This window comes from Heterodontus francisci, chromosome 41, assembly GCF_036365525.1.
Source record: "Heterodontus francisci isolate sHetFra1 chromosome 41, sHetFra1.hap1, whole genome shotgun sequence".
Lineage (NCBI taxonomy): Eukaryota > Metazoa > Chordata > Chondrichthyes > Heterodontiformes > Heterodontidae > Heterodontus > Heterodontus francisci.
Genome location: NC_090411.1, coordinates 33999526 through 34018592, shown reverse-complemented (window position 1 = coordinate 34018592; position 19067 = coordinate 33999526). Strand labels below are relative to the sequence as shown.

Genomic DNA, 19067 nt, shown 5'->3' with positions numbered 1-19067 from the left:
ATCATGTTTAACCAATTTATTGGAGTTCTTTGAGGGAGTTACATGTGCTGTGGATAAAGGGGAATCGGTGGACGTATTGTATTTAGATTTCCAGAAGGCATTTGATAAGGTGCCACATCAAAGGTTATTGCAGAAAATAAAAGCTCATGGTGTACGGGGTAACATATTGGCATGGATAGAAGATTGGCTAACTAACAGGAAACAAAGAGACTAGGCATAAATGGGTCATTTTCTGGTTGGTAAGATGTAACGAGTGGTGTGCCACAGGGATCTGTTCTGGGGCCTCAACTTTTTACAATTTATATAAATGACTTAGATGAAGGGACCAAATAAGAGGGCTACAAAGGGATATAGATAGGTTAAGTGGGTGGGCAAAGACCTGGCAAATGGAGTATAATGTGGGAAAGTGGGAAATTGTCCACTTTGGCAGGAAGAATAAAAAGGAACCATATTATCTAAATGGTGAGAGATTGCAGAGCTCTGAGATGCAGAGGGATCTGGGTGTCCTAGTGCATGAAATCGCAAAAGGTTAGTATGCAGGTCCAGCACATATTTAGGAAAGCTAATAGAATGTTATCGTTTGCTTCAGCTATATAGGACATTGGTGAGACCACATCTGGAGTACTGTGTACAGTACCGGTCTCCTTATTTAAGGAAGGATGTAAATGCATTGGAGGCAGTTCAGAGAAGGTTTACTAGACTAATATCTGGAATGGGCGGGCCGTCTTATGAGGAACTGTTGGACAGGCTAGGCTTGTATCCGCTGGAATTTAGAAGAGTAAGAGGCGACTTGATTGAAACATATAAGATCCTGAGGGGTCTTGACAGGGTGGATGTGGAAAAGATGTTTCCCCTTGTGGGAGAATCTAGAACTAGGGGTCACTGTTTAAAAATAAGGGGTCGCCCATTTAAGACAGAGTTGAGGAGAAATTTTTTCTCTCAAAGGGTCGTGAGTCTTCGGAATTCTCTTCATGAAAAGGTAGTGGAACCAGAGTCTCTGAATATTTTTAAGGCAGAGGTAGATAGATTCTTGATAAGCAAGGGGGTGGAAGTTATCGGGGGTAGGTGGAAATGTGGAGTAATCAGTTCAGCCCTTAACTTATTGAAAGGCGGAGCAGGCTCGAAAGGCTGAGTGGCCTACTCCTGCTCCTAATTCGTATGTTTGTATATTCAATATGCCCAGCAAGGGGCTTAGTTGAGCAGATAATACAGTCACTGTGAGCTCCCACGCTAAGAGGGAGGGATTTTGTTCAAGGTATCAAGTGTAGGATCATCAATCCTTCAGGTCTGCCCTAGAGTCTCCATGAATTGAAGGTTGCTCTCCATGACACTGCTGCGAGTGACAGCCATGCACAAAAACATAGGAGTAGTAAAAAACTGTGGGCGTGAAATTCAGTCATAGCGCCACTGGAGATGTTGCTACGGAAGCTGAACACCCTCCTAGTGGGGTGCCCTGCACGTCCAGCCACTTCCTGCATGGTCTGCAGTGCCCCATGCTGAGAAGGGCACTCACGTGGGCATCCCCTGCACCCGCTGGAAGCCTGTGAAATGGTGCAATTCTGACGTCACTCAGCCCTGCCAGCCCATGTAATGCCCCACTTCCACATTTGGGTCACACAGGTCCATTGGATGAATTCACTTGTCACTCACTAAAGATGAAGCATTCAGATGCAAGTGGGGCCAAGTGGTAGTGTTACTTAAAGGACCAGGCACTCAACTTGCAGGTAAGATGATTTTGAATAACTTCCGCAAAGACTCTGGAAGTACTCTGCAGTGTTTTCAAGGGTGTTGTGGTGAGCACCAGGATTTGGCAGGGAGTTTTGCTGCATCCTCACAGAGGGGGGCAGAGGCTGCAACAGATATGGGGGCAGCAGTTGCAAAGCCTGTGAGTCTGCAGCGAGACAGGGAGATGGAGCACAGGGTGTGGATCGGGCAAGCTCAGCTCAATGTCCTCCGCCGAGTTGGAGCCGGACTCCTCCATGCTCTTTGACAGTGACAGATGGTTGTCTGGCAGGCCAGCCAATGCACTCAGCATCTCACTGTACATGCCCATCAGCATTATCCTGTATGCTGTCCCATCAAGGCCCTCATCTGAGTCCTCTGCAGCAGAACCTTTCCCTCCGGTGAACTGACACACGAACCATCCCTTTCCCTGACTCTTTACCAGCCTTTAAAGCAGGTGTAGTAACTGCGAGTGTCAGATCACGTAACGGGACTCCTTCATCAGAGGTGTGGTGTTTCCCACTCTCCTCCTCCTTGGGCTGCTGAGGCTGGAAAGTTGGCAGTTCTTGGGTGTCTGAAAGCAGAAAATCAGAAGAAGGCTGGGGCGAGGAATGGGTGGAAAGCAAGAGGTCCATGGTCACACCAACTGCAGCTTGCTCATTATGCCAGGTAGCAGGATGAGGGTGAGCTGGGAGTTGAGAAGGGGCATCCGGCAGATACTTTTTTTATCCTTTCATTGGATGCGTGCATCATTGGCAAGGCCAGCATTCGTTGCCCATCCTTCTTAATATTCTCAACAACATCGGATACCATGGGCTCTTTGCAACTGTCACTCTGCAGCAGAGACCATTTTATCCATAGGGCTCAGGAGATGCAGGTGCCCTTGTCCACCACCGGCTCTGCTCCCTTCTATTGTTGTGCCACCTTGTCCTGCAAGGAAGAGGGCAGAATATCAGTGATTGTGTTGCACTGTATTTGGATGTGCCTGCCATAGGTTAATAGCTGGAGGCAGATGGAGGCAACAATAGGTGGATGTAAAGCTGGCATCATGGGAATGTGTGTGAGGGTGAAGTGGAGTACCTGGATCTTAGGCATGAGTCCTGAGTGCCAGGTCCTCGGGGTCAAACGCTGGGAGCTCCCTGGTCACATGCTCCCAATCCCTTCTGAGGGTTGTTCTTGAGGGCCTCCAGACACCACCCCCCCACCCCCACGTTCCCCCGCAGAACCAAGGCATCTCTCCTCCAGTCCACTGCCCTCCAGCACTGCATCCATGGCCTTGGAACCCTCTTCTCTGCTCCCTGGTGTTCGATTTTCCTTGCAACAGTAGGATTCAGCAGCAACCTCTGTGCAGTGTTAGTTTTTCATCTTCTTTAAACCCTTTTCATTAGTTAAAAAAAATATTGGAGGTGGGGAAGAAAGGCTGTTTGATTGACAGTCAAGAATCATCCAATCAGGTAATGAAGAGTCTGCTTTGCGATTGGCCATGGGAAGGTGGGGCACCGCGAGGATGGACCTGTCAGGTGACCAATGGGGGGAGTGCAGGGGAGGGGGGTGTGGGGGGGGAGGGGTCACATGGTGAAACCTCCAGGAATACATCCAACCAGAGTTGGTCACCCGTGCTTAATTTGTAATCCACTGGGAGATCAGGCAGAGATTGTTTAACACTTTCCATGCAGGTCGTACTCACACTTGAAGGACCCCACCCCTCCAACAATGTATCCTGGAGTCGATTGCCAAATGTGGTCCTTACCAATGACTTCTGGTCAAAGTTGATGCGTGTCAGTGAGGTCACGCTGCTTTTCCGTGACCCAGCGGAGATGTAGGGGTTTTCAGGCTGTAGTGAACTCCTTGATGAGGTCACGATCGCTGATCCTATTGATTGGTTCTGAGGAGACAGATCCAAATGCCCATTGGGAGTCATAGCAATCGAACAAGCTTTCAACTCTGAATTCATTAAAAAGAGGAGAAACAACACTTAGAGACTGCCCAAGAATTTACTGTACCAGTTGCAAACTATTGGTAGAATGAAGCATGCAAGTCCTATCCTTTGCTCGACCCAGCTGGTTAAAGTCACAGTTTAAATTAGAAAGTCTCAGAGCCTGTTCTGTGCTGAGTTATCATAGAATATTACAGCACAGGAGGAGGCCATTTGGCCCGTTGTGCCTAAACTGGCTCTTTCTTAGAGTTATCCAATTAATCCACCACCGCACCACCCCCCCCCCCCCCCACTTTGCTCTTTCCCCACAGCACTTTAAAATTTTCCCCTTCATGTATTTCTCCAATTTCCTTTTCAGAGTTACTATCGAATCTGCTTCCACTGCCCTTTCAGATCACAACAACTCGCTGCATAGAAATATGTTTCTTCATCTCCCCTCCAATTCTTCTGCCATTTATCTGAAATCTGTGTCCTCTAGTTACTGACCCTCCTGCCAGTGGAAACAGTTTTTCCCAATCTACTTGATTAAAATCCTCCCTAATTTTGAACACCTCCGTCACCAGAGGAAAACACTCGCTCTGTTTTGTTAAAGGTGCTGCTTATTCTGTCACCTGATAAATAATGCATTTCTTTGAGCTTTTCACAGTCGTCGATGTTTGTTGAAGTTCGTTCTTCCTCCGAGTCTGACTTGTTGGCGTCTCCCTGGCATGTATGTACAATGGAAGAAAGTTAAGCCCGTGATTTGAAGTGAGGATGGGGACAAACCGTGAGCCTCGCCTTCTTGGTGAGATGGTTTAAAACATCAACTACACAATACATCAAGCAATCTGAGGTGAATTGTACAATGGTTTGATGCAACGCAAAGCTCCCCCTACACTGCCCCAACAAAGTGGCTCAACTCCAAGCAGAGGAATCTATCCCCTTACTGCAAACATTGGGGCATATTTGAGTCCTGGCCAATATTTACCCCTCTATCAACATCACTAAAACATATGATCTGGTCATTATCACATTGCTGTTTGTGGGAGCTTGCTGTGCACAAATTGGCTGTTGAATTTCTTACAGTGCAACAGTGACTACACTTCAGAAGCATTTCATTGGCTGTAATGCGCTTTGGGATGTCCTGAGGTTATGAAAAGCGTTAATCATTCTATTTTGCCCAAGGAGTTTGCCCATTTAGCGACTCACTTGGGTTGTTTTGTGCTGTATGCCTACACCCACTAGGAATTGGGATGAGTGCATGGATTCACTTCCTGAAAGGTGGTGACAGCCAGTGGAGACAGGAGACTTGTGAACTCAATCCCAGGGCGCCCAGAGGTGAAATGACAGAGTGCGAGCCCGCCCAGCCCCTGAAAAGTCATTCCTAACTTTTTCGAGTGATCACACGATGGTAAGCAGGGAAAGGATTGTGGCTACTTACCTCTGCCTGGAAGCCCTCTACCAAGATGGCGACCAAGAGGTTAAAGAGCACGTAATTACCAAAGGTCATCAGGGCCACAAAGTACAAAGCGGCCCAGGGTGAGGTGGAGGCCATCCCGTTATAAAGCACCACATTCCAGTCCTCCTGGGTCAGGATCTGCAGGAGCAACAAACCAAAATCTTAGCTTTTGTCCTCAAGCTACCAGGGGATTGTTACATTGCACTCAGGATTAGAAATTCAAACATTTGAAAATCATTCAAGGCTGTCACATGATTCAAAATGTGGTCAACTAAACTTCTTCAATTTGTGATACTTACTGATGACCTTCAAAATTTTTCCCTTTGCCCTATCAATGAATTTTCACCTACAGTTGAACCCCTAGCGACATAAGGTGTTCCTTACAGATGATTTGGAAGTGGCATTACTCCAGTATAACAGCTGGAAAATCAACGGGAGGGATTCATGCCTGTGCCATTTGAATATGTTAACGTAACTCGTCTTTCAATCGGGATCATTCCCTACACTTGCTTCCAAGCTCATTACAAACTCACATAGAGGGCAAACGGAACGGAGACTTGGTGTTACAGCTCTCTGCTCCATTTTCCGATTTGGTAGGCTCAGTGAATGGGCATGTACAGCAGATGAGAATTGGAAAGCTGCAGAAAGCTAGATAAGGAAGAGGTCATGGTTGATGTGCCTGTCTGCATTTTCTCATTGATTTCCCACTGATCTTCTTTGGGTTTCTGAAAAACCACCTTGTAAATTCTCTCCGTAAAAGGATTCCAGATTTTGAACACTCTACCACTGGCGGCCATACGTTCAGCTGCCGAGGCCCCTAAACTCAGAATTCCCTCCCTGACATCGCTACCCCTCGCCCTCTCTATCCTCCTTCAGGATTCTGAGCAAGATCTAGCTCTTCGACCAACTTTTTGGTCATCTGCCCGAATAAATGTGGCTCGGTGTCCAATTTTGTTTGACAATCGCTCCTGTGAAGTGCCTTGGAATATTTTACTACGTTAACGGTGCTCTATATACAGGTTGTTCATTTTGATGTAGTCAGGGAGCTTGCACCCAGAACCCTATCAGCCTCAGCCAGCATCACTGTCCGACTCTGTGGTATCTCACACTGACCATTCTGGTGTGGAAGCCCCCTAATGTCCCCTACACCACCCTCCATCCCCACCACCCACCACCCTTTCAACGTCCTGTTTTGTGTCAAGAACTAGCTCTGCTGACAGATGGGAACAGAGTGATTCATAGCAATGGAAAAGGGCACAATGGACCAACCTTTTTTGACAGGTCGGCCCTTTCTCACCATCTCGCTCCATTGTGTCTCTCTCCAGGATTGATATAAAAACTTTTTAATGTCAGTGTGTTTTCTACACTCAGCTTTTAAGTGAAGACTGTCTGTAGGGAGAAGGTCTATTGCTCACTCAAAGTGTGCAGTTCCTGCTGACCTTCACATAGGAGTCCTGTTAACTTCCCAGCAAAATTGACTTCCCTTTGGTGGCTGGGTACACTGGAGCCTCCAGGCCGCAATCTGGATTCCCTGGATTACACAGGCCTGATAGAAGCAACCTTGGCTCAGGGGGTAGCACGCTCGGCCTTGAGTCAGAAACTCATGGGTTTAAGTCCCACCCCAGAAACAGAATCACAGAAAGCACAGAATTGTCACAGCACAGAAGGAGACCATTCAGCCCATCATGTCTGTGCTGACTCTCCAAAAGAGCACTTTACCTAGTGCCACTCCCCCTGCCCACTCCCCATAGCTCTGCACATTCTTCCTGTTCAGATAACAGTCTAATTCCCTTTTGAATGCTTCAATTGAACCTGCCTCCATCACACTCTCAGGCAGTGCATTCCAGATCCTAACCACTCGCTGTATGAAAATGTTTTTCCTCATGTCACAATTGCTTCTTTAGCCAATTGCCTTAAATCTGTACCTTCTTGTTCTCGATCCCTCCCGCAATGGGAACGTTTTTTTCCCTATCTAACCTGTTCAGACCCCTCATGATTTTGATCACCTCTGTGAATCTGCTCTCAGCCTTCTCTTCTCCAAAGAAAACAGTCCCAACTTCTCCAATTTATCCACATAACTGAAGTTCCTCATCCCTGGAACGATTCTCGTGAACCTTTCCTGCACTCTCTCCAATTCCTTCGCATCTTTCCGAAAGTGCGGCACCCATTTGAACATTATTCAGGCTGACATTCCCACTGCAGTACTGAGGGAATGCTGTACAGTCGGAGGTGCCGTTGTTCCGATGAGACATTAAACCGAGGCCTTTACTGCCCTCTCAGGTGATAGTAAAAAAAAAAACCCTCAGGATTATTTTGAAGAAGAGCAGAAGAAGTTCTCTCTGTCTCCTGGCTAATATTTATCCATCAACGAACATTTGATAAGCAAGGGGGTGAAAGGTTATCAGGGGTAGGTGGAAATATGGAGTTATCAGTTCAGCCATGAAGTTATTGAATGGCAGAGCAGGCTCGAGGGGCCGAGTGGCCTACTCCTGCTCCTAATTTGTATGTTCGTATGACTAAATAGATGATCTAGTCATTATCACATTGCTGTTTGTGGGAGCTTGCTGTGCACAAATTGGCTGCTGTGTTCCCTACATTTCAAGAGTGACTACATTTCAAAAGTACTTCATTAGCTGTGACGTGCTTTGTAATGTCCTGAGGTCGTGAAAGGCGCTATAGAAATGTAATTTCTTTCTTCTTTGTCCCTTGCTGCCTCTGTTCCACCACTGGAGGCTCATTGTCCTGCTCTTCGAAGCCCTCTGACTTGCGCCCTACTGTCAAAACACTCCTCAAAACTCATCTTGCCTCCACCCACATCACTCACCCTGCCACACCTCCAACCCCCTCTGCTTTCCCTTCACCCTTTCCTTCGGCTAAAGGAGTGCAATTTGCTGCTTATTCCCACTAAATTCCTGGTAGCTGACCAATGAACATTCTTCGCCTTTCTACACCCTTCCATCCCCGCAATGCTCATGGCACTAACCTGAAAAACCGTGACGATTGCCCAGAGAAGCGAGTCAAAGTTCTTCCTGTCGGGAACTGTATCTCCACCATCAGTCTTCAGGCTGAATTTACAGCCAAAGATGTGCATTCCCAGAATGCTTGAGAATAGAGAAAGGAGGGAGGGCATTAATGTTCATTTTAATAAGAAATCCAACCGATTAATTGCCACAAAACACTTTGGAGATTAGAGTCAACCCCATCTGCTCTCTTCTTCATTTAGTTAGATTAAAGCATTAACTTATCATTCCCTAAAGTGTACACATGGGTTTCCAACAGCCACAGTGACTGGCTTTATTTTCTTCTCATAATCTTCATATCCAATTATGCAGCAAAGCTGAACCTTGCTTGATGTTGATGTGTAGTTATATTTCTCAGTTAGACATTTTGCACGGTTTGACATTGCTTCATGCTGACAGGAAATTGTCCTGTAGGCCCTTGTGTCGACCTCACTGTGTGTTGTCATGGCAACCAGGCCAAATTGCATGGTCAGACGGGGCCACAAGAACAAGCCAAGGCTAGCCAATGATGCACAGACACTGGAATAGAAACTTGAGGAGTCACAGAGTGGGGAAAAGAAAGGATACTTCCTTGGAATTCCCTGCAGCCAGTCGAGGAGATAGCGGACAATCGAAGAGATGAAGGGATCTCACTCTCCCTCATACTTCCAGAGGCCTGGCTGGCCAATCTCTCAGCTAATAAATACTCTACAACACACAGAGTAATCTATGGAAGGACAGTAAATAAGCTCTAATTTGGGAGAGGAAGTTAAAAATCAATTCAGTTTGTTTATAAGTTCTCTGCGTCAGAAGGTTGTGGATTGAAGTACCCACTCCAGAGACTTGAGTGCAACATCTAGCCTGACACTCCCTGTGCAGTACTGAGGGAGGTGTCGTCATTCTGATGAGACATTAAACCGAGGCCCCGTCTGCCCTCCCAGGTGGATATAAAGGATCCCACTGTCACTATTTTGAAGAAGTACAGGGGAGTCCTCCCTGGTGTCCTGGACAATATTTATCTGTCAACCAACACCACTAAAAACAGATTATTTGGTCATTATTGCATTGCTGTTTGTGGGATCTTGCTGTGCATAAATTGGCTGCCGCGTTTCCTACATTACAACACTTCAATAAAGTCCTTCATTGGCTGTAAAGCACTCTGGGATTTCCTAGAGGCTACTGAAAGGCACTATAGAAATGCAAGTTCTGTCTTTTGAGATTGAATCCCAGGCCTCAGCCAGTGTTTGGGTTCACTCGTCCTCACTGGGTAAGTGTCAGTGGTTAGAAATAAAAACAGAAAGTGCTGGAAATACTCAGGAGGTCAGGCAGCGTCTGCGGAGAGAGAAACAGAGTTAACGTTTCAGGTCAGTGACCTTTCATCAGTGGTTAGAAATTTGGCCATTGGATGAAGCGGATTGAAACAGTAGACTGTGGGAGAGTTGTGGGGCGGGTGAAGAATGAGGAATGGTGAGACTCTTCAGGAAATACCTCCTGCCCATTAGCTGGTCAGCAAGCATGGGCATGGCGATCACTGTGCCTGAGACCTGATTTACGTCAAATGTACAGGAAGGGGAAGACCAGCTGGTCCCCCCCAAGCCTGTCCAGACCACACCCATGATGGTCAGAGCATTGCGACTAGACACTTCTTACCCCTCCCCTCCCCTCTTAACCCTTGAGTCATATAATCTCCTGGGAGAGAAAAAACTCATGGCAATGCAAACTGAACAGGCCCAACACCTTATCATGAAGAGAATGGACACAGATGTTCGGAGCTATATCAAGTGCAACAGCCCTTGCAAACTCAAGAGTTGCACCTGTGCTACATGCTTGGATGAGCTGAATAGGATGTGGTAGCATAGCGGCTATATTACTAAACTAATAATCTAGAGAGCTTGAGTAATAATCTGAAGGCATGAGTTCAAATCCCATCCCTGGTAACTGGGGAATTTAGATCCAGCTAATTAAATAAATCTGGAATTAAAAAACTAATATCAGTGACTTTGCAACTACTTGATTGTTGTGGAAGGAAAACCCATCTGGTTCACTAATATCCTTAGGAAAGGGTTTAAAAATCATCCGGGGTTGTGATCCAGTGACTCCTGAAGATACCACGCAGGGGAAACAGTGGGGGAGGAACTGGCCCTTGTTTGATGTTCAGCTCCATTGACCCCAAGGCCTGGGGATTTTAACTGGTTTCTCAATCCTCCTAGGAGATCGCAGGGTTTTGGGTCAGGTGGGGAGGGTCTGCATTGTTATCACAATGTGTGGGACATGGTTGATGAAGGGTCTTATTCCCGTCTGCCATTGTTTGTACTATGTGAAGTTGCTATAAAAATGCAAGTGGATTTGTTGAAGTATGTTTGTAACAGAACTGAATATCAAGGGGGTGAGGGGGGAACGTACCACTGGTGATGATTCAATACCAGCCATGGAGTATCGCAAATTGACGATTTTCTTCAGTGAGACCTACTATGATGCCTTTCATGGTCAAGCAGCCTGCAGCACTCCCTGTCTACATGTCCTTTGATGAGGGATTGAGTAGAATGAATCTATATTCTGTGGAGTTTAGAAGAATGAAAGGTGATCTCATTGAAAGGTATAGAATCCGTAGAAGGCTTGACAGGGTAGATGCCGAGAGGTTTTCCCTCTGTGGCTGCAGAGTTTAGAACTAGGGGTCACAATCTCAGGATAAGGGGTTGGTGATTTAGGACTGAGATGAGGAGAAATTTGGGTTGTGAATCTTTGGAATTCTTGAGGGCTGTGGATACTCAGTCTCTAAGTATATGAAAAACTGAGATCAACAGCTTTTTGAGCACGAAAGGAATCAAGGAATATGAGGAGCAGGTGGGAAAGTAAGGTTGAGGTAGAAAATCAGCCATGATCTCATTGAATGGTGGAGCAGGCTCGAGGGGCCGAATGGCCTCATCCTGCTCCTATTTCTTACATTCTTATATTTCACCATGTCTCCCTGGACATAGTCCTAGATGGAGGTGAGTCCCAGTGGAACCACAACCCCCCAAACATGAGCCCAAACCTCCAGGTGAGGCTGAGAGGATAAAACTATCGATGATGGGGGAAAGTTTGGCACCTGTACGATCTAAGCATTGAGCCATGACTTACATTGCTCGTATGGTGCCTTATTCTGACCTACCTGAAAATGAAAATGAAGAGCATCAGCAGCATACAGAAGGTGGCGACATTGTCCATCGTCTTCATCAGGACCACCAGCTGCCGACGCAGAGCTGGCATAAACCTCACCAACTTCAGCACCCGTAGGAGGCGGAAGGTCCGCAAGACTGAGAGGCCCCCATCGGACTGACCAACAATCTCGCAGACACTGTCCCGAGAAAGAGACATTAAGAATACATATATTTCTATATGGTTGAGAATATTACACTGCAGGAGTCACACGTTTTGATACAAATGCAAAAGTATCTGGTGTTCAACTGTGACTCGGTGGGTAGTGCACTTGTCTCCATGTCAGAAGGCTGTGGGTTCGAGCCCTATCAGGAGACTTGAGCAGATTATCCTTGAGCCAGTGCTGAGGGAATGCTATACTCTCTGAGGTGCTGTCTTTCTGTTAAAATGCTAAACCAAAGCGTTATCTGCCCTCTCAGGTAGATTCAAAAAAAGAGCAGGGGAGCTCTCCCCAGTGTGTTAATCGTATTTAATTGTATGCAGGAGGTGGCATTAACTGGCAATTCATTTGTGCCCCTATAAATGGGAACAAACTGAAACTGTGGCTGTTGTGTTAGGAGGTGAAGGTTTGTAATGTGTATCGCTGTAAATAAATGTTTATAACACTGTGTAAAGATTAGCTCTAGTTCTGTCCTTCACCACCTGGCTTTCTGAACTAGAACACAGTGTCCTGACAATATTTATCCCTCAACCAACATCATTATGACAGATTATCTGGCCATTAATACAGTACTGTTTGTGGGAGCTTGCTGTGCACAAATCACCTGCTGTGTTTCCTGCATTATAACAGTGAGTACTGTTATGATCCCTGTGGAGATCACCAACTAACAAAAAGAATTGAATCCACCGATTGACCCCCATTTAGGAAACCAAACCAAATGGACACAACTTCACTTTCACAAATTTTACTTTAACACTCAAACCAAAACCAACCTAAATTAAACAAGAAGCAAAAGACAGACAACAGTCTATATATATACACATATATATGTATATATATACATATACACATATATATGTATATATATACACCTGAACTATCAGATACAACAGAGATGGGGCTCATTGTTTCACTGGGCAGTCCAGCATATACGTTAACAGTTACAATCACACAGTTCTTCATAACTCTGCCATTCCTCCAATAGATTTTCAGTTCCTTTCTTCAAGGGTTTAGCCGCTGTTCTTGTTCTGTTAGCAGTTCCCTCTCAATCCGAACTCCACGGGTGCGGTCTTCACTACAAGGCGCACTTCTCCAGAACCTCCTCAGTTCTGCTCATGACAATTTTCAAGGCGTGGATTTACCAGTCCTCCCTTTACCTGAGTCCGTCAGTGACGACCTGGTGCACTGTATGGCCGGGTCTGGTTAGTGGGCTACTGTAAGTAACAGAAACAGTTCCCAGATTCCGTCTTCACTTCCTTCTGCTTGCTGGCGTTCCACTCTGATCTGCCTGGTCTGCCTCATCTGGGGGAGACTCTATCTTTTTTTTATCTGGTTTGAACCGGTTTTCCAGGAAAACTGAAGTTGTTTTTCCGGCATCTGTTTCAGTTTTGATTTCTGTTTCTATTTCAATTTTACGTTCCCTCTCAGATAGGGTCTAAAAAAACAAGCTTTGCAACCATCACACTACACTTAAAAAATACTTAATTTGTTTTAAATTGCTTTGGGACAGCCTGTATGCTATATAAATACAGGTTTTATTAAGCCAGGTTAACAGTTTGTAGTTTCCGCAAAAGATGGGTGGAATCTAAAGGCAATCTGGAAAAAAAAAATCCTGCAAAATCCCTTCGCAGCAGAAATAGAATTTGACCAATTCAGTTGCCCTAACAGTAAGGGCACGGAATCATGGAAAGTAATCCCCCCAAAAATCTCATAATCCATGTAATAAAAAAAAAATGGAGCTCAATTTATTCATTCAGTGGTTTGTAAGTGCTTTGATTTGAAGCAGCGTGCGTGAAATATAAATGGGTCAGCGATGCCTTGGGTTTATCTTCTGTATGTGTGTGAGAGTGAGAGTGTCGGTGTGTGATTGTGAGTATGAGTGTGTGTGAGTGTGAGTATGTGGGTGAGAGTGAGAGTGAGTGTGTGGATGCGAATGTCTGCCAGTGTGTTGCACCTCGATCTCTCAAAAGAATTTTACAGCTGAGGTTTTTATTCAGACGGTGCTCATCAGCAAGTGCTCATTGATTGGGTTATTTCTACTGCTTCAGGCATCAAGACACAGATGGATCATGGATTGCTTCCAGTGATATATAGGGAGTAATTTGATCAAGTGGCGCAGGAGTGAAACTCCAGTGGCTGATGGACATTGACAAATTTGCCTAACTACTCCATGCCAGATACTTTTTGCTTCCTATAACCTATACCTTCACAGGTAATGTGTTTTTGACAAATTTCTTTGGTAGTGACTCCTTGAGGTGGGGGAACCATTAACAGTGGAAAAGCAGAGCGGTTACATTGAACCTTGGTTAGACCACACTTGGAGCACTGTGCACAGTTCTGGTCTCCAGATTATAAAAGGATATCGAGGCACTGGAGAAAGTGCAACAAGGTTTACCAGGACAATACCAGAACTGAGAGGTTATAATGATCAAGGAAGATTAAACAGGCTGGGGCTCTTTTATCTTGAAAAGAGAAGGCAGAGGGGTGACCTAATAGAGGGTCTTTAAAATTATGAAGGGGTTTGATAGAGTAAACATGGAGAAAATGCTTCCACTTGTAGGGAGACCAAAACTATGGGCCACACAATAACTAATAAATACAATAAGGAATTCAGGAGAAACTTCTTTACTCAGAGAATGAGAATGTGGAACTCGCTACCACAGGGAGTGGTTGAGGCAAAGAACTTAGATACATTTAAGAGAAAACTAGATAAACACGTGAAGGAGAAAGAAACAGAAGGATCTGCTGATAAGGTGAGATGGAGTAGGGTGGAAGAAGGCTTGTGTGACACATAAACACCAGCATGGACCAGTTGGGCCGAATGGCCTGTTTCTGTACCTTAAGTTCTATGTAATTAGCATTATTGTGGATATTTGAACACTTTTATCACTGTTTTAGTGGCAGAGCAACTGATTGGAAAACAAACAAAACTGATCAGCCCAGGAAAGACTGAAGTTACTCCTGAATTCGCTGGAAGGATGAGATAGATGGGCTCAATGGCTGATTCTTATGCTCTGGGTGGGGATGGGGTAGTGGTTGGGGGTGGTTAAGGGTGTAGAGGGGAACATTTTCAATTTTTTAATGACAGCAGGAATTATCAGATCCCACCCACCCCATGTCTTATGTCTTCCTTGTGTTAACTGTGACTCTGTGGATCGCACTCTCACTGCTGTTTAAGGTTCAAGTCCTGTTCCAGACACAGTACAGTACTGAGGGAGTGCTGCACTGTCAGAGGTGCCGTCTTTCAGATCAGACATTAAACTGAGGCCTTGCTGGCCTCTCAGATGGATGTAAAAGTTCCCATGGCACTATTTTGAAGAAGAGCAGGGGAGTTCTCCCCAGCTTCTCAATACTTGTCCCTCAAACAACATCACATAAACAGATTTTCTGATCATTATCTCATCGCTGTTTGTGGGATCTTGCTGTGTGTAAATTGGTTTCCTGCATTACAACAGTGACTACACTTTAAAAGTACTTCATTGGCTGTAAAGTGCTTTGGGACGTCCAGAGGTTGTGAAATGCAAGTTATTCTTCTCTTAACAAAATAACAGCAGGAATTCACAGCCCTCCCCCCTCTACCTGCCCCGTGCCTGAGGTGTCCCCTGAAAAGCAATGAGAACATCTTAAGTCACCTTTTCTGACCATCACCTACCTGATGATGACAATGATTCCATCAAAAATATTATAAGGATTCCGTAAGTAGCTGAAGAATCCAAAGGCAGTGAGTTTGAGAATCATTTCCAGGGCAAACATGCTGGTGAATACAATATTGCTAATCTCCAAGACATTTGTCAGTTCTTCTGGCTGAAAGAAATGAACAGAAAGGATCTAGTGAGACAGCTTCTCTCAATCAGCAAGCCTCACTTGGTTTGTGAAGTTAAAGGATAGGGTGACGGGATTTATCCCAGCAGTTTCTGAATCATCGAGAGTGATTTTTAAGGAAAGATGGTTCCTAAAGCTCTCACCCCGAGCCACTACCTTCGAACTTCCTTGGTTAATCAGGAAGAACAGACACCGACAGTCACTCAGCTGGTCACTGGTTTACATATGTCTTCCTCCTTCTGTCTTGTACAGAGATACATTGCCTTAACTCTGTGATAGTAGAGAGTGAGCGAGAAAAGGAAGAGAGAGATTGCTGCCTAACTGTATTAGGAATTGGCTTGCTCCCAGTTCATAAACTTAACCTTGATTCTCCTGCTTAAAACGTCCTGAGAGATCAAACCCAAACCTTCATTTACAAGAGGTGGCCTGCGTTTCCCATAGATCAATAATCATTTGCTACATTCTTCCATGATTCATGATATATTAAAGCTGTTGTCACAGCAATCTAATTGAAACATTAGTCCATTTCAGTGAAATGCAATTCTTATTTCAAAAGCACTGAAGTTACAAGTTTCCATCAACCTCATTCAATGATTAGAATCCCAATACCCACAGCGATTGCAAAAACAAACACTACTGTATTTCCCTCAACTCTCTATAATGCCCAGGTCTATCTAAGATGCAAATCCTTCTCTCATATTGGGAGAATGACAGCCCCCCATTTTACTTTCATTTTTAGTTATTTTTTCTTCCTTTTATTTTTACATTCTTTTTTACATTTTTTACAATCTTTTTTCTGCATTTATTTCATTTCATCTTAGTTTGTTCAGTTTGCTTACCCACTTTTTTTTTCAGGTTTGCATTTGCTGCTGTTCAATATTCAGTGCATTAACACCTAATCTGTACTAATGCTTTGTCTTTCAACACACCATTAACATATTGTTTGCCTTTGCTCTGTGACCTTTTGGTCAGCTATGTGGCCTGGTCCTTTGTTATCTAGACCTCCTTTGTTATCTCTTGCCCCACCCCACCTCACTTGCTTATAACCTTTTCTAATATTTGTCAGTTCCGATGAAGGGTCACTGACCCGAAACATTAACTCTGCTTCTCTTTTCACAGATCCTTTCATTGCAGCAGCTTATTCGGGAGCAGAGAGTGCGAGCGAGTGATCAGCTGGGAAGGTCAGTTTCAAAGTAAACTTAATTTCCTTTTGTTTTCGGCGGAGACCAGGAGGCTGCTGGGTAAGTAAAACCCTATATATTTGGGCTGTTTAAAATAACTTGCCTTTCATTGCAGCAGCTTATTCGGGAGCAGAGAGTGCGAGCGAGTGATCAACTGGGAAGGTCAGTTTCAAAGTAAACTTAATTTCCTTTTGTTTTTGGCAGAGACCAGGGGGCTGCTGGGTAAGTAAAACCCTATATATTTGGGCCGTTTAAAATAACTTGCCTTTCATTGCAGCAGCTTATTCGGGATCAGAGAGTGCGAGCAAGTGATCAGCTGGGAAGGTCAGTTTCAAAGTAAACTTAATTTCCTTTTGTTTTCGGCGGAGACCAGGGGGCTGCTGGGTAAGTAAAACCCTATATATTTGGGCTGTTTAAAATAACTTGCCTTTCATTGCAGCAGCTTATTCGGGAGCAGAGAGTGCGAGCGAGTGATCAGCTGGGAAGGTCAGTTTCAAAGTAAACTTAATTTCCTTTTGTTTTTGGCGGAGACACGGGAGCTGCTGGGTAAGTAAAACCCTATATATTTGGGCCGTTTCTGAACCTGAGACACTACACGGGTAGTGTCTCCCACCCGCCCTGCTCCTCTAACCAAAAAAAAAGTACTCGGTGGTGTGTAGATAAGGTAAGGCTTTTTCTATTTATCTTTTTTTTTATCGTGTGATTGGTAAAAACTTTTTCATTTAACTAAGTTAAGCTTAAGATTAAAAATGGCAGGAGATCTCGGACCCGTGTCATGCTCCTCTTGCTCAATGTGGGAGCTCAGGGACACGGCTGATGTCCCTGACTCCTTCACGTGCAGGAAGTGTGTCCAGTTGCAGCTCTTGTTAGACCGCATGACAGCTCTGGAGCTGCGGATGGACTCACTTTGGAGCATGCGCGATGCTGAGGAGGTCGTGGATAGCACGTTTAGCGAATTGGTCACACCGCAGATTAGGATTGCTGAGGGAGAAAGGGAATGGGTGACCAAAAGGCAGAGAAAGAGCAGGAAGGCAGCGCAGGAGTCCCCTGCGGTCATCTCCCTCCAAAACAAGTATACCATTTTGGATACTGTTGAGGGAGATGGCTCACCAGGGGAAGGCAGCAGTAGCCAGGTTCATGGCACCGTGGCTGGCTCTGCTGTTCGGAAGGGCGGGAAAAAGAGTGGAAGGGCTATAGTCATAGGGGATTCGATTGTAAGGGAAGTGGATAGGCGGTTCTGTGGTCGAAAACGAGACTCCCGAATGGTATGGTGCCTCCCAGGTGCACGGGTCAGGGATGTCTCAGATCGTCTGCAGAACATTCTGAAGGGGGAAAGTGAACAGCCAGTTGTCATTGTGCACGTAGGGTCCAATGATATAGGTAAAAAACGGGATGAGGTCCTACAAGCAGAATTTAGGGAGTTAGAAGCCAAGTTAAAAAGTAGGACCTCAGAGGTAGTAATCTCAGGATTGCTACCAGTGCCACATGATAGTCAGAGTAGAAATGAAAGAATAGTCAGGATGAATGTTTGGCTTGAGAGATGGTGCAGGAGGGAGGGGTTCAGATTTTTGGGACATTGGGACCGGTTCTGGGGGAGGTGGGACTATTACAAATTGGACAGTCTACACCTGGGCCGGACTGGAACCAATGTCCTTGGAGGTGCTTTTGCTAATGCTGTTGGGGAGGATTTAAACTAATGTGGCAGGGGGATGGGAACAAAATGAGGAGGTCAGTGGACAGTAAGGAGGTAGTAACGAAAGCCTGTAAGGAACTAGATAATGAAGTCAGCGTGACTAAGGGGAAGAGTAGGCAGGGAGCAGATGATAAACGCAAAGGGAGTGGTGGTCTGAGGTGCATTTCTTTTAATGCAAGAAGTGCAGTAGGTAAGGCAGATGAACTTAGGGCTTGGATTAGTACCTGGGAGTATGATGTTATTGCTATTACTGAGACTTGGTTGAGGGAAGGGCATGATTGGCAACTAAATATCCCAGGATCTCGATGCTTCAGGCGGGATAGAGAGGGAGGTAAAAGGGGTGGAGTAGTTGCATTACTGGTCAAAGAGGATATCACAGCTGTGCTGAAGGAGGGCACTATGGAGGACTCGAGCAGTGAGGCAATATGGGCAGAACTCAGAAATAGGAAGGGTGCGGTAACAATGTTGGGCTGTATTACAGGCCTCCCAACAGCGAGCGTGAGATAGAGGTACAAATATGTAAACAGATTATGGAAAGATGTAGGAGCAACAGGGTGGTGGTGATAGGAGATTTTAATTTTCCCAACATTGACTGGGATTCACTTTAGTGTTAGAGGTCTACATGGAGCAGAATTTGTCAGGAGCATCCAGGAGGGTTTTCTAGAGCAGTATGTAAATAGTCCAACTCGGGAAGGGGCCATACTGGACCTGGTGTTGGGGAATGAGCCCAGCCAGGTGGTTGAAGTTTCAGTAGGGGACTACTTTGGGAATAGTGATCATAATTCCGTAAGCTTTAAAATACTCATGGACAAAGACGAGAGTGGTCCTAAAGGAAGAGTGCTAAATTGGGGGAAGGCCAACTATGCCAAAATTCGGCAGGAGCTGGGGAATGTAAATTGGGAGCAGCTGTTTGAAGGT

At 45.3% G+C, this 19067-nt stretch overlaps 1 protein-coding gene across 1 annotated transcript in view; it reads right to left on the bottom strand.

Moving 5' to 3' along the window:
• Positions 1-19067, bottom strand: part of cacna1ia (calcium voltage-gated channel subunit alpha1 Ia) — a 235991-nt gene that overhangs the window by 135530 nt on the left and 81394 nt on the right. Inside the window, exons 9-14 of the mRNA XM_068020062.1 lie at positions 15106-15257; positions 11247-11432; positions 8080-8197; positions 5079-5234; positions 4270-4360; positions 3473-3666 (exon numbers count right to left, since the gene is read on the bottom strand). Of these exons, the coding sequence (XP_067876163.1) occupies positions 3473-3666; positions 4270-4360; positions 5079-5234; positions 8080-8197; positions 11247-11432; positions 15106-15257 (897 nt within the window). The remainder of the gene's footprint in view (positions 1-3472; positions 3667-4269; positions 4361-5078; positions 5235-8079; positions 8198-11246; positions 11433-15105; positions 15258-19067) is intronic.